This window comes from Lissotriton helveticus, chromosome 4_1 (assembly GCF_964261635.1).
Source record: "Lissotriton helveticus chromosome 4_1, aLisHel1.1, whole genome shotgun sequence".
Classification (NCBI taxonomy): Eukaryota; Metazoa; Chordata; class Amphibia; order Caudata; family Salamandridae; genus Lissotriton; species Lissotriton helveticus.
The window spans coordinates 706,150,213-706,165,877 of record NC_136063.1 but is presented as its reverse complement, the minus strand read 5'-3'; the positions used below and the strand labels follow the sequence as shown (position 1 = coordinate 706,165,877).

Here is a 15,665-nt window from a genome sequence, read left to right as displayed (position 1 = left end):
TTTGCATTTATTCTTTAAAAAATTAATCAAGCAATTTGTTTTCACTTCCTATTGCGACATTGCCAAGATGCATTCTTGTGTCCAAGTGTACTTAGACACGTAGGGCGTAACAAGGGAACTTAAGTTGTGAATTAAGGGCTGAGGACACTTTCCCCTTGAGTCACCCGACCGCAAAGACTGATCCTGAAAAGGAAGTGAAATCATCTTGACGAGAATGATGAAGGGAAAAAAAGGAGAAATACTAACACTGATTTGTGACGCTGTCACTGGAGATTAAAGGCACTGCAAGTGCACTATAGCAAAAGAGCTTGAATCAGACAAATCTGTCAATGAGGAACAGGCTTGCTGCAATGGCAACCAACCACACAGATCATAGCCTATTGCGTTTTCAATAAAGCTATAATGACAAAGTAAATAAGGTTGTTAGACAGCTCTCCTTTAAACTTTGAAATAATCTATTGAAGCCCTATACGGTAAATACAATACAATACAATGCCAGTACAGTAATACCATAAAAATATGATGCCTGCCTGAGAAGCTTGAAAAACTGTGAGCTTCTACGGAGCTTTATTTGCCAAAGAGCGACAGGCCAGGAAGCATATTGCTTTCTTTGTTGGGTGCAGAAGTAAGATAGGCCCAAGAAGTATCTATTACAAATTGGGCTATTTGGATATTTGGATATTAAGAGCTCCCAGTATACAAAGAACCTAAACCCAATGGCTTCAACCCATCCTTTTATAATTCCTTCAGAGCTACATTGAATTAGGAAAGGCCTCACCCATTATGTCCAACTCAGCCACAACATCAACAGCCAAGTAAGGAAAGCACCTTGAAAATTGTTGCTGCTACAAACCAGTAGCCTTTGTCAGATATGGCAGAAAACGGTACTCCTTGATGCTGGCAATCAGAATGTAAGAACAACTGCCATTGATATTTCATTCAGACCGTGCAGGCTTCATCAAGTGCATGAGAGCCAGTGACAACACAAGGAAAGTCATAAATGTGATTGACAAAGCTCAGAGGTACAAAATACGATTCTTCATCATTTGCCTCAATTCTGCGACAGCTTTCGATCGAGATGACTGGCACTACATTTTCTTACTTATCGCTCCACAATTTCTGTTTTGGACTAAAATGTACTTGTATGATAATAGCAAATGACACACCCCTCCCGAAAACTTGGATGAATAAAATCTTTTATTCAAAGGCTGTTCCTTGAACAAAGACAACAGAGATGGCCTATCTTTTTTCACTGTGCCTATTAAGCCATTTACTTATGAAAGACAAAATGTAGAGGTCATATTTGAGGCCAGTGGTGAAGAGAAGGTAGGACTATTCATTGGAAAGATCTGCCTGATGAAGAACACAATGAAAACCCACCATAGTAATTCAAGAAAAAAAATCAATATCAAGATGTGTCAGGCTTCAAGAATAATCTGGAAAAGTGCAGTACATTGAACATTACTTAAGCCATTGGGAGCAGGACAGGTATTGTCTGGCAAACGTAATAATTTAATTTGGACTCTACACAATATGATACTACTTACCTTTTTACTGACCGAAACTGATGCTCTCTAAACACAACCTGCCTTGATTGCTCTACAGGTCCTCTAAAGAAGGGTAAGCTATAAATCTCTCGATTAAGATGAATGACGAGGGCCAGATTTGCCAGTCAGTCACTCTGGCACTCTTCTGGTGGACTGCAGGCTGGAGCGGGGGGAAGGAGCAGGCTTTTAGACCAGGAATGGCAGCCATGACACATCCATGAAAGCCCCTTTAGCCCAGTTCTGTGAGGCTGATTTCAACACTTTTCTAGAGCTAATCTTAATATCCACTCCAGCCTTGAGAAAGAATTCTGTCAAAATGCGCTTTGTCTCAAGCTATATTGATGCAAAACAGGCCTCACTGCTGTTAATTCCACCATCGCTCATTGAGCAAATAGAAACCTGAATATTCCCATTTATATGCGCTAAAAAGCTTCCTCGCGTAAAGTGTAAAGTGCTCTTCAGGTTGACTTTGTATGGTGGTTTGGCAGCCCTTGATATATGCAGATACACAATCTCAGCTCACTTAATAGATACACTGGACTGGTGGTTATGGATGGGGCAAACAGTGAGAAGACGTGGAGCAATTACAATACCAGCACCTTTGGCACAATCCTAGGTACAGAGCACAACGCTCTACTAAAACTACTCTCGGTTACTGGGACCTCACAACTACAACATGCAAAGTCTCCACTTTCCCCTCACTCGCCTTATACTTAGTAAGAAAGACGTCACTACAACGTTAAACACGGTGAGGTTCCATCAGTGGATACTTGGAGGCCTTCCGCCCAACTTTATAGTAGGAGCGCTGTTACTCTTCCTTCAGTATAAACAGGCCTTTCGCTTTCCAGAAACCGAGTGCTTTAGAGATGTGCAACAGCAGTACTTGGCGACTCATAGCATGGTCAAAGTGCAGAGCATCAGAGCTTATAGAGTGTTTGAAAAGCTAGCTAAAAACCCAAACATGATCATATATAGACGGAGCTCTTGAAAATACAAACTACTAGATCCCGTTTATCTCCATGAACTGATGGGAAGTAGATGTAGTTGAAACAATGCAAGTCAAAATCTGGCAAACAGCTGGTCTAGAAAGACCACTTTCTTCATATTAGTTACCCAACCATCTAAGGATGCACCACTGCAAGTAGGAGTCATCAGCAGTGGCTGGAAAGTATTAGGGCCTAAATACCTATGTCAACTATGATTAGGCAAGCAAATCTCACCCTCTATGTTGATTCGAGAGGGGGTTTTTACCTCCTCGATCCACAAGAATATTTTGTAAAACTGAGAGCCAAATGAGTTTTTGACACCACAGTTTTCACATAACTTTGCTACAAATTCAAAGTGGTTGAGTTCACTATCCCATGATAACATTGAATCATCTGTGGTAGATAGTGGATCTTCCAGCACAGACTGCCTGAACATTGGCTAAATATCTTTGTGAAATGCATGCAGTTAAAATCTAGTGATGCAATGTCTCCGTGCCCACCACTGTTAAAAACGTGCTTCATTTTCCAAACTGCCTCTCCTGTTTAGATTTTCCCAAATTTAAACTATGACCGAGATTCTAGAACTATGCATATACTATAGCTTTAAACACCAGTGCATGTGCTGAATTCAAAGCTTTTACAGGATCAGCCCAGCTGCATCAATTTACCACACTCAGGCCTCTAACAGCAGACCTCCGATAGAGGTCAGACAGCAGCATCGAGGGTATCATAAAAAGATAAATCAATACAGAAGATGAAATGCCTTGACGTGAGTCATACCAGTAAGTTGTTTGGAGTACCAAGCAATCAAAATCCGCAATATTCCTCCCAACCAGCTTTAGCTATATTTCATAAAAGCAGCCAATTTTGTCCGGAATATGAGCTTGAAATTTTCTGAAAGTGAAGGCACGTTGGAGAAATGTACTCCGTTTACCCGTCCAGAAGATTGTGGTGTTAGGTTTGTCATTTCAACAAGAACTCGGGTGTACCATTCTCGTACGGTGACAGATTCTGCTTGTCGTGTTCATTTGTCATCAGTTATTTTCTTTTCTTCTTTCTGATGAATTGCTTCAATTGTATCCTTTAAGATAGTTTCATTGTAGTTGCAATGTGCCGGCTTCGCGGCTTGCACTACCAAGCAATTCTATTCTTTTTAAAACTTCATTTTTGTTTGTAGTCAGTTAGTTACGCTCTCATTTCGTTGTTATTTGAATTACTTAGTTACGGTGTGAGTTAAATTTCTTCCCTGCTTTACCTAACCCCGTTCATTTTTTAGGCCGCAATATAGAAACCACACTGGTCTGTCTATGGCTCAGGGAGGAAGGCTGCTGATGCCCCCTTTATCTTAGTTCTGGAGATGTCTTTATTTTACGACAGTAGGACACCACCAACACGTTTCTTAGTCATTTGAAGGTGCCACTAATTCTTGGCTTGTACTAGGAAGCTATTTTGTTTTATTTTAAAACTTTTGGATGCAAAGTTATGGTTTGTTAGTTGATTATTTTATTTTATTTGCTACATTGGCAGATTTTTTATTTCCTCCGTGTTGATTTCCTCCGTGTTTACCCTGATTTCGTTCTTTTTCTTCACTATTTCCCATCCCCTAGCTTGCAACACAGGCCATACAAAAGATTGTTCCACTCCTCTGCCAGCCACGCCCGGTCCCTGTATTCTCAGACATTTCGGCAGTACACTGACACATCTGTGCCATAAGTCGTTCCTAATGAATGCCTGCCTGGGGTCTTCCAGCACAGTTTGTGATCTAACCTGCTGTACTGCTGGGTGCATCATGGGAGCCCCTGTCATGCCTTAAGCATCCTCTAAAGTTCATGTGGTCTTTACACTCACTACCCCATATCCAGCCCTACAACCGACAAGACTGCTTTTAACTTGGTGCATTTGTCCATGTTCCCTTATTTTCTAGGCCACCATGCTCAGCACTTACTCCACTCCTGATGTTTCTGCGATATTCCAGAGCTTCTTAAAGCTGTCAGTCCTGATTGATTTTAGCAGATGTGTGGCTGAAAGAATGGTTTGATTACATTTGTTTTCATTCATGCTGGGCTGATCTAATGAACGTAGTGGATGCTTTGTCTGCATTGTTATTGGCAGCACGGTATCCTCAGGTGGAAGGCACAGGAAATATGGCCTTGCCGCTGCATTTGTTATTGTCTAAATCAGCTTTTCGGTGATGCTAGGCATTGGGCAGTTTAATCTCAGCCTTCACTGATGGTGCTGCAATTTTTTCATTTCATGTTGCCCTTCTGATATCTTAGAGACTTTTAATGATGAGGATGACATCTCTTCTATCGATTTTCTTTAGATGATAGAAGCAGTTGAGTGGTTGCAGCTTATTAAAGGACCCAAGTGTGTTGGCGGCCATGTTCTCTACTTGTTGTTTTGTCCCAAGTTATGTCCTCCGTTTGAATGATCTGCCTGACTTTTGATTTGGTGTGGCCATTATCTTCTTTCGTTTTTTTCCAAAACTATTTTGATTAGATAATGTTAGTAACAGTTTACAACCATGTCCACTGAGCTGTCAAGTCACAACCAGCATGTGCATATTCGCACAAAAGCCAGTTGGTTGCATGAATATGCTGCATGACTGACTACTCAAAAATGATATATGAGGAAGAAAAAGTAATAACCCCTCCTCCTTCCCCCACAAACACTAAGTAGTGCCAAACCCAAGGGTAAAAAAGTAACCTACCCGTCCTGCAGTTATATGCGTTGTTAATATTGTACCCGTCAGTCCATTGCTCCATCTAATCCTGGCACTGCGCTCATGCTGCATGAGAGCCGCAGCAGGATTGGTTAAGGGAGTTGTCTGAGCCCGTGCTGGAGCAGGGAAGGACACCGAACGAGCGTGGACGTCCAGCAAGATCAGATTTCTTTAAAAAAAATTGATGTTAATGTTTTGAATGTATTTAATTGCCCACATGCATTACATTACCGTTTTAAGCTTACAAAAATGTAATGCATGTCAGCAATTTTGTTGATGTATGTGCCCGCATGGACTGGCACTCACATCTCATTTACACGCCCTACCATTTATATAAATTTGAAAGGGTACCTTTAGTGCCCACTAACGTAGGAAAAAGTGTCTCGAATGTAGTTGTATCTTGGGTGTTAGCAAAGCGAACGCCAGGGTTGAGATTCTAGTGTCTGAGTTGTGCAAAGTGGAGGTTTTTCTTTCCGAGAGATAAAACTGTGCTTTACATTGTATGCACTTTAGGGGAGGAGGAGCTGAACATATCTCAGATCATCCTACATCCCCTTTTCTTCCATCTCTGAAATGCGTGGCTTCCAAAGCAGTGGCGAATTTGACATTGTTATGGATACGGGTATAAGGTGAGGGGTGTGTCACCAAACCTTTGAATCTACAAAAGTGTCCCAAGTTCCTAACACTGTGCTGATCAGTGTGCTCAGCTAGGCATTAAGTGGCCAGATTAAGCTACACAGAGGACTGAGAATTATGGCATTGTCCATGTCTATCTAATTATTTTCGGACTCCGCTATAGACCTCTTCACTGCCACCCTCAGCTGGGCTGCCAGTTAGACCGGAATACTATCCAAAGGTAAAGCCCCTGCCTCTTTGCTCTTCATCAGAAGCATCTGAGGGATCCTAGACACCTTGCCCTTCCATACAAACTGCAGCAATTGCTGTTTAATCTGTTCCAGGAAGGTCCTATCCACTTACATCAGGTGGGACTGCAACATGTACAGAAGCCTCAGGAGGGTATCCATTTTAATAGTGTTGACCCTGCCAATCAATGAAATAATCAGATTCACCCCCTACTCTAGGTTTCGTTTATGGCTGCGATTAGTGAAAGGTAATTCATTTTAAAAATCTCTCTGTGACTCCTAGGAATTCCTACACCTATATAGTTGGTGGACATCTTAGCCCAACAGAAAGGAGAAATGGGCTTTGTAGCTCTGTGTTTGGTCAGATGCATTATGGAAAATGCGGTGCATGGTAACACTTACTTCAATAAGTCATTTAATTTTCACCATTGTTGGTGCAGCCTGTGCTGGTATCTCTAGACACGTGTTTCACAAATACTGTCCATCAGTAGAGAGTAACAAGTTGTTTAAGAGTTGCTGGAAATGCTGCTCACTGTCTTCTCGGGTCTCTGTACCCTTCACTGAGTGCGGGTGCAACAGCCAGAGCTCGTCCACTCCTCAGCTCAAGGGAGCCTTATTAAACAAACGGCAAAGGGAGCTCAGTGCCTCACAAACCCAGCTCTAAGTTCACTCAGATACATTATGGTAAATGTGGTGCATGGTAACACTTACTTCAGTAAGTCTTTCAGTGTTCACCATAATTGGTGCAGCTAGTGCTGTGTATCTCTAGACATGTGCTTCAGGATAATTTTCCTTCATCAGTAGAGAGTAACAAGTTGTTTTAAAGGGGCTAGAAATACTGCTCGCATTCTTCTCAGGTCTCTGTACTAGTGTATGCTCTCCCCCTTGTTTTAATTGGCTCTTTGCTGTGTTACTGGGCTCACAATCCATTTGGGATGCACCTGCGCTCTGGGAGAGGTACAGAAACCTGAGAAGACTGTGAACAGTGTTGCCAGCACCCCCACATTAAAAAAGTGAACATTTAAAGTGTTACTCTCTACCAAAGAAGTTCAAATATCCTGAAACACGTCTAGAGACATGCAGCACTGGCTACACCAACAATGGTGAAAACTGAAGACTTTCAACTGAAGTGAGTGTTATCAAACACAACATTTACCACAGTGCAAATTGTGTGCTGGTGTGCCAGACAGTGTGCTCCCTCCCCTTGTTTTGATTTTCTCTTTGCTGAGTTACTGAGCTGGCAAGCTCATTGGGATGCACCAGCGCTCTGGGAATGGTACAGAAACCTGGAATGACAGTGAGCAGCATTGACAGCACACCCAAATTTAAGTTTTACCCTCTCATGAAGGTCAAATATTCCGAAACACGTGTCTATAGATACACAGCACTGGCAATGGTGAATGATGAAGATTTTCAAATGAATTGAGTGTTATCAAGCATGGTCAGTCTCTGTCTTGTCCTAATATCCAACTGTCTGATCTTATGCAATTTTTTAGTTTTGTTTGCTAAGGCTGACCATGGCTGCTTCTGTCCAGACTCTTCCAGATAGAGTTGCAAGATATGGTGTTGAAATGGTCGTGCACTGTTTTTCCACTCAAGTCATGAATATCTCTTGTGAAGTACTGCAGAGCTCAGCTCTGTCACCCTCATATGTTTAACGTTGAAGTGACTTTGCTAGCTGCACTCATCCAGGTCCATCACTTCCGGCTATGCACCTATACAAATGACAACAAGATCCTACTTAGGTCAAGTGACAATGGCATGGCTCCAGATGCCTTTCAAAGGTGAATGTGGTCAGTCATGGTCTCCCAACTTGCTCTCTTTTATCAAAGCCCTAAAAACATGGTTGCTCAGAAACTCTTAAGCGGAGGATGTTAATTTTGTGTTCTCCTTCCTGGTGCCAGGAGACCTTTACAATCCAGAAGATAGAGTTGTATTATTAATTCCTTCAGCATATCGAAGATAGACCACTTTGACACTGTAGATAACCAAAATGCCGTTTAGAATGGCCATGATATATCAATGACGCACCACTAATATGATATGAATGTCCTGAGTGTCATTACGTATACTAATATTATTGTATAGATGGGCCACTGCTGTCATAATATGGATAGCCAGGTTGTTTTTAAGAATGCAAACTTAGTTTTCGAGCAATCAAAAACAGTATTTGAGAAGAAATATTATTCCAAAGGAAGTTCTTCAAATCATATCAGTCAAAGGAAGTCTTTATTTTCATAACATGTAGATTTGGGTTCACAGGTTTCAGTCGGTGATCCTGCGTAGTTGGGATCATCCAAAGTAGCCAAACAGAAAAACAGCCAACACGTGTTTCGTCTTGGGGAAATCACCCAATGACTTCCTCAGGGCTAGAAACTCCTATCAAAATCACATCAGAAATGGCTTCACCGTGTTAGTTTACAATCCCATATAATAATGGTATTCTCAAAGTGACAATATAGTTCCGTCGTGTATAGCGCATTCCGAATAACGTCTAGTTGAAGCCAGAGTAAAGAAAGTTTCTTGGAAGGACTGGAAATACAGATCGAAAGTGACACGTTGGTATAAATTCTAAATCAGGCCCCGGAGAGTGCTCCCGCCATATTCGAACGCCATAAATTAGTGACTAACTATATTGTCACTTTGTCCGCATCAGTAATTGGCTCTCTTGCACTATGAATGACGCATTTTCTGATCATGTGCACATTTTCTCTCTACTCTCTTGTTATACTCCATAATATTTTGTACAAAGCCCAGACATGCTTCTTTAATCCTCATGTAACCCTCTTGTGCTATGAAAAGCTTTCCCCTGTTTCTTGGTATAGGTTTGTTATATATGAATACCCTAAATAAAATAAACAGACTAAGTGAAAGTACATAAAAAGCTAATGTTGCTTCTTTAAAAAGTTTTAAATGTCTTTTAACTTGATTTAAATTGGGCAAGTGGACTAAAAAGTTATAAATATATTCCTTAAGTTTTTGTTACATTTGCTATTGTTTGTAAAAAAACATTTTTATAACATTTTGAAAAACAAGACCGTTCTTTTTTAAAGTGATACCAGTTATTTAGGGGTTTGAAAAAGGGTGGGCCTGTTTGCTGAAAAGTTCTTCCTAACATGCTTAACTTTTAATAAGGCATTGTTGACTGAAACATTCTCAGATGTATTTATAACATTTCAACAAGCATGCCAAACTTTAAGTTATAAAATGTATATAAGAGTTTTATGATCAAATGTGAACGGCTGACAATGTAGTGAATTAAAGGAAATAAGATATGTTTAAAAAAAAAAAAGAGTTTTATGATTAAGTCTCTTTTTATTAGCAGACATAATGGATAAACACTTGCACAGCAAGCCGCCTACAACCCCAACCGAGCCGACATGAGGGCGTACAAATTCCATGCCTAAGGGGCAAAGTTATCACAGTACCACAGTAGTAATACACAGCATGCCGCCTACAATCTAAAAAGGGCCGGCTGCGTACAGGGAGAAGGTGTTTAAGAGACAGTAGTTAGTGTGCACACCGAACGTCGTATTTGGTATTGACTCTAAGAGCTCTCAGCATGAAGTTGCTGTGTGCGACTAATCGGTGTTCATGCCTAAGAGTAACAGGTAAAACTAAAAAATGAAAAGTAACCCGGACAAAACAAACGCCCCCCCCTTGACACTAGATTTTCGTATATGAAGAAGGATCGTGCCTGTCGCCATTGACAGTTTTCTGTACCTAGCAGGGACCACAGCTGATGAAGCCATGGTCCGGGACTGTATCTGTGCCTGAGTTGGTCAGAAGTAGCCTGTGTGTTGCGTTTAGGGCCAGTGCAATTTGACAATGTCTGGTGGAGCGAAGTGGATATGTGAGTGCATTGGGAAGTCCCAGAAGGGTGTTTGAGGAACCGTGAGGTCTCAATTTTAAAGGCTCTATCAGTGTCATGCAGAACCATTTCCCAAAACCTAGAAAGCTATTGTCCATAGCTTTCTAGGTTTAGATGGAGCAGGGTTCCTGGACTGCCACAGCCTCGCCAGCACTGGCCGTCACACTGTGCATTCCATTTTTGCATGTGTGCCGGGGTTTAGTAGCAGTACGAGCGAATTTTATATGCTGTTTCAGTGTGCCCTAAATTGTGTGCCGTGTGATGTGCCTTATATTATATCTCTTCCCAATCTTTGTCTGTAAATGTGCGACCCAATTCTGCTTCCCAGCAATCTGGCCTGAGGTTTTATAGGAACGAGGTACTTTCATCAAGTGGCAATAGATCTCAGAGATGAGCTTCTTATCGTCCTTTTTGAGGAATAACCACTTCTCGAAGGAAATCATGGGTCTGCCAGCCTTAGGGCGTGTCTCAGTGCCAAGCAACCAGTGTGTTAGCTGGGTGTAAGTAAAATACCCTTCTCATGCAAGGAATATTGACTCTTGAGTTGGTCAAATGGGATAAGACCTTTAAGGTCACAAGTTGCCTGTGTGTGGCATTTAAGGCCAGTGCAATCTGACACCCTCTGGTGGAGCGAAGTGGATATGTGAGTGCATTGGGAAGTCCCAGAAGGGTGTATGAGGAACCGTGAGGTCTCAGTTTTAAAGGCGCTATCAATGTCATGCAGAACCATTTCCCAAAACCTAGAAAGCTATGGACAGTGCCATAAAAGATGCAGCACGGTTCCTGGACTGCCTCGCCAGCACTGGCCGTCACACAGTGCATTCCATTAATGTATGCGTGCTGGGGTTTAGTACCAGAACGAGCGAATTTTATATGCTGTTTTAGTGTGCCCTAAACTGTGTGGCGTGTGATGTGCCTTATATTTTATCTCTTCCCAATCTTTGTCTATAAATGTGCGACCCAATTCTGCTTCCCAGCGAATCTGGCCTGGGGTTTTATAGGAACGAGGTACTTTCATCAAGTGGCAATAGATCCCAGAGATGAGCTTCTTATCGTCTTTTTTGAGGAACAACCACTTCTCCATGGAAGTCATGGGTCTGCCAACCTTAGGGCGTGTCTCAGTTCTAAGCAATCAGTGTGTTAGCTGGGTGTAAGTAAAATGATCCTTCTCTAGTCAGGAATATTGACTCTTGAGTTGGTCAAATGGAATAAGACCCTCAAGGTCAAAGAGGCAGCCTATCCGCTTGCACCTACCCTCCGCCCAGTACTTATCGATACCTGGCATTATACCTGGAGGGAACTGTAGATTAGCGAACAAAGGTGCCATGGGAGAAGGGAAGGACAAGGGCCCCGCAGCCTCCACCACCCTGTCCCATACTTTAAGTGTTGGACTGGTTACGGGGGACAAATAGAGTCCCCAAGACCTGTGAGCACGAGGAAGCCAAGCCTTGTGCCAAATGTGAGCTCCCGCCACTGTTTGGTCATTGAAGACCCAGTGCGGCTCCGTCTTAGGCGATTCCATTCCACCAGGTAGCTTAACTGCGCCGCCTGATAGTATCGCAGGACTTTAGGCACTGCAAGGCCCCCCTCTTGCTTTGATCGTTGCAGCAGCTGCCTTTGCAGTCTGGGCTTGGTTGACCCCCATATAAAGCGTTCAGTCTCTCTTTGGAGGCTGTTGATCACTCCAGGTGGTGACATGAGGGGGAGTGTCTGAAAGATGAAAAGGGCGCGGGGAAGAATATTCATTTTAACCGCAGCTATTCTGACCGGGCACGAGAGAGGCAGTCGGCGCCATTGCGCGAAGTCTCTGTAAATTAGGGCAGTGAGTCTAGAGTAGTTAGCTTGAGTTTTTTTAGTGAGACTTCGTGCTTAGACAAGTCCCAGATAGGGGAGATCTGCTTCGATCCACTGAAAGTGAAACTGTGATCGCAGGGACTGTTCAGTGCCCAAATTTGCGGTAAGGTTTAAGATTTGCGATTTCTGCGAGTTTACACGGAAGCCCGACGTCACACCGAATGCCTTAAACTCCGAGACAATGTCTGGTAGCGAGGATAGGGGCAGGTTGATGGAGAAGATTATATCATTGGCATAGAGGCTAATCAGGTGATGGTCAGTCCTGAATTGGATACCCGATGCCTTAGGGTTATCTCTCAGTTTCTGGGCAAAAGGCTCCATGTACAGGGTGAATTGAAGCGGAGAGAGCAGGCAGCCCTGCCTCGTACTCCGCTCAACAGCGAGCCCACAGAAGCTCCCCCGTTAACCCAGTTCTCGAACCGCCTGCCCAACCCGAAGCCTCTGAGAGTCGCAAACAGATAAGGCCAGTGCACTTGATCGAACGCTTTTTCAGCATCTATAGCCAGCAATAGAGCCTCCTCCTGAAAGCGGTGCACTTTGTCGATAAGATGGCATATGCGCTTGGTATTTTCCCCACACTGGTGAGAGGGGTTGAACCCAGCCTGATCTGGATCAATTAGCCCCAGCATCAAAGGGTTAAGGCAATGTGCCAGGATGCCAGCAAACAGTTTTTCGTCCACATTTAGAAGTGAGATGGGGCGATATGAGCTACATTGCTTGGGGTCTTTCCCTGGTTTAGGAATGACTGAGATTGAGGCCTGTAGCATCCGTTAACGTGCCTGTATCGGCAAAGTGCATGTGAGATATCCTTTAGCTTACTGCCAGACTATTATTTCTAAAAAAATTGTATCTAATGTACTTGCATAGAAGGTGCTTTTGGTCAGCGGCTTCATCCTTTGGTTTGATAAATAGACATTCACATTTTGCATCTGCTCACCATAGCATATGACAATGGGTCAGCTAACTTTACCCCTTGGCTTCTTTTACTTTGAATGACTTCATAAAGCTTGGGCTCATCGTGCACTCTCCTTTCAAAATAATTCCTTTCACTTCAGCTTCACCAACAAGATTGGTCAGCATACTTTTTTTTTTTATTTAGTGTTTTTATTACATTTAAAAACGTTATTTTTTTCCTGTGCTTTGGATTCCCAGTTAGATGGTAATGTACCATCTGTAATCTTTTTTAATTTGTTGTTGTAGTGTGTTAAGTATCTGACTGTGATTTGAGTGCTTGGTTAGTTGGTGAAAGAATCGTGTCTCCTGCACAACTAACGATAATAATTAGAAGTGAGATGGGGCGATATGAGCTACTTTGCTTAGGGGCTTTCCCTGGTTTAGGAATGACTGAGATTGAGGCCTGTCGCATCCGTTAAAGTGCCTGTATCGGCAAAGTGCATGTGAGATAACCTTTAGCTTACTGCCAGACTATTGTTTCTAAAAAATAAATTGTATATAATGTACTTGCATAGAAGGTGCTTTTGGTCCGCGGGCTTTATCCTTTGGCTTCATAAATAGTCATTCACATTTTGCATCTGCTCACCATAGCATATGACAATGGGTCAGCTAACTTTAACCGTTGGCTTCCTTTACTTTGAATGAATTCACAAAGCTTGGGCTCATTGTGCACTCTCCTATCAAAATAATTCCTTTCACTTCAGCTTCCCCAACAAGATGGGTCAACATACTTTTTTATTTTATTTCGTTTTTATATTAAATTTAAAAACTGTCTGTTTATTTTTTGCTGTGCTTTGGATTCTCAGTTAGATGGTAATTTACCATCTGTAATCTTTTTTAATTTGTCGTAGTGTGTTAAGTATCTGACTAAGATTTGAGTGCTTGGTTAGTTGGTTAAAGATTCGTGTCTCCTGCAAAACTAATGGTAATAATAAAATGCATGGCACAGCTAGACAGATTTTTTATCGTAAAAGAAGATCACTAGTAAAACGTCCACATTAGCAAATGTTCTAACATCTACATTTTTATTGCAAGTTCATGGTGTCCGGTTTAGGTGGCTGCAAATTTTCTTTTTCTTTTCGCAATAAAAAAATTAGCATTGCAACATTTTGTCAAGGTCAGAAATAGTTGCCTTGCTAGTGTTTGTTCTATTTTGGATCATACATATAGTCTGTGGAGAATGTTCGTATTTTTTGCATGAATTTCTGCTGGACCGACTTTGGAAATGTTGCCCACTCTTAATTCTTGCACTCATAGGAACCCTGTTGCCTTCTGGGAGCATGGTTTTACGTGCTTATCTTCCGGTCAATCTACCGTTTTGGGTATAACATTATGAGATTTGTTTACTTGAATCTGCTTGTTTTTTGGACCACGTCCAGAAAGCATGGAATTACTTTTTTGTTTTTATAGGCTCTCCATGGGCTATATTGGTGCATGTTTATGACAGGGTTTCAATGTTTTAGGGAAAAGTCCTCTGATATTCTACTTATTTAATAAATCGTATAAATCACTGGTGATTTCATGAATACTGAATTTACTGAGAAATTAATTCACTTATGTGCTGTCTTTAGGATGCATTAGTTGAACACCTGGAAGCAGTTGCAATCAGCTGTTGAAGAACTCTAGGTTTGCTGAGTCTTTGAAGGCACAGGCATTGGTGTTCCAAGAATAATGGCCCCGTTTTTCCCAATCAGCAACTGTCTTAACTGCTGCTATTAAGATGAAAACTACAGACGTGAATTGAAACTCTTGACATTGAACAGTCTTCCGTGGTTTACCGTGTGCTTTCTTTTGTTTCAGATTGTGCCTCCTCGTGCAAGACGGATATGGAATCTTCAGTGAACTGCAGCTGCATTCTCCTGTCCTCGCGCCGGAAGAACCGGAAGTGCGTGAGAAGGACTGGGAAGGCAAGTCCTGCTGCCTGACTGGAATGAAGATCCTACAGAGAACCACACGAGGAAGGTTAGAAAGAGCAAATTAGACGGTCGTGCGGTTTTGGTAGTTAACTGTACTTAATCTTGTGAAAAGCCTCCGCTCAAACCATATCTTATTTTTCACTAACTATCGTCAACAGTGTCCGAAATGTGTTAACAGTACTGAAACACTTGTTTTAGGGCGCTAACACACAAGTTCTTTGATTGCTTTTGAAATGGTACCTAAATGTTTTTTCCCCCAAAGGTTAATAGTAAACAGTAACAGACTACCAGATACTACGTTCGTATAAAGGCGCAATAATTCCAAGATGTGGCCCTGGTGACATGAAAAACGGTGGAACCAAGACTGGTGTTAAACAAGGTAGAAAAAAATGTGAAAATGAAAGGTCCAGTGGTAACATTGATGGCAGCCGTTTTTGGAGCATTTTAAACCTATCTAAAATTTTGGGAAATAACTAGCAAAAGAATTCCTAGAAACATTTGTTTTCTATGGATTACCAAAAAGAATGTCAGGGCATTTTTGGAAATCAATGGAAGACGTACATTATTACTGGCAAAACAGCTGGTAGTTATTAGAAACGTTTACAATGGGAAAAAAAATCTTGGTAGCCCTATTACCATACATTTTTAGAATGAGGGGCCAAATGTGGAGTGGTTTGTAAATTTCTTTATGTACATAGAAATGTTATTATTTATTCATGATATAACGTGGAGAACGAATTCGCTACAGACGTGATAGGAGCTCAGCATATAAAAATGCAGTGTAGAATAAGAACTTTCAAATATGTGACTATTGTAGTTGGCACTGATGGTTGGATTTGTATAGGGGTGCAGACCTTTCTTGAAGGAGTTAAGACTGAGTGATATCCAGGTACATTGTTTCATCCTCTTGGGCAGAATGAAAAATGCTTCAAATACCTTGTTGTGGAGATTT

The 15,665-nt window shown here is 41.8% G+C and overlaps 1 protein-coding gene across 3 annotated transcripts in view; it reads left to right on the top strand.

Moving 5' to 3' along the window:
• SPIDR (scaffold protein involved in DNA repair) overlaps positions 1-15,665 on the top strand; it is a 2,204,159-nt gene that overhangs the window by 1,511,045 nt on the left and 677,449 nt on the right. For all 3 annotated transcript variants that reach the window (XM_078687327.1, XM_078687328.1, XM_078687326.1), the window contains exon 11: positions 14,598-14,759. In XM_078687327.1, the coding sequence (XP_078543453.1) occupies positions 14,598-14,759 (162 nt within the window). The remainder of the gene's footprint in view (positions 1-14,597; positions 14,760-15,665) is intronic.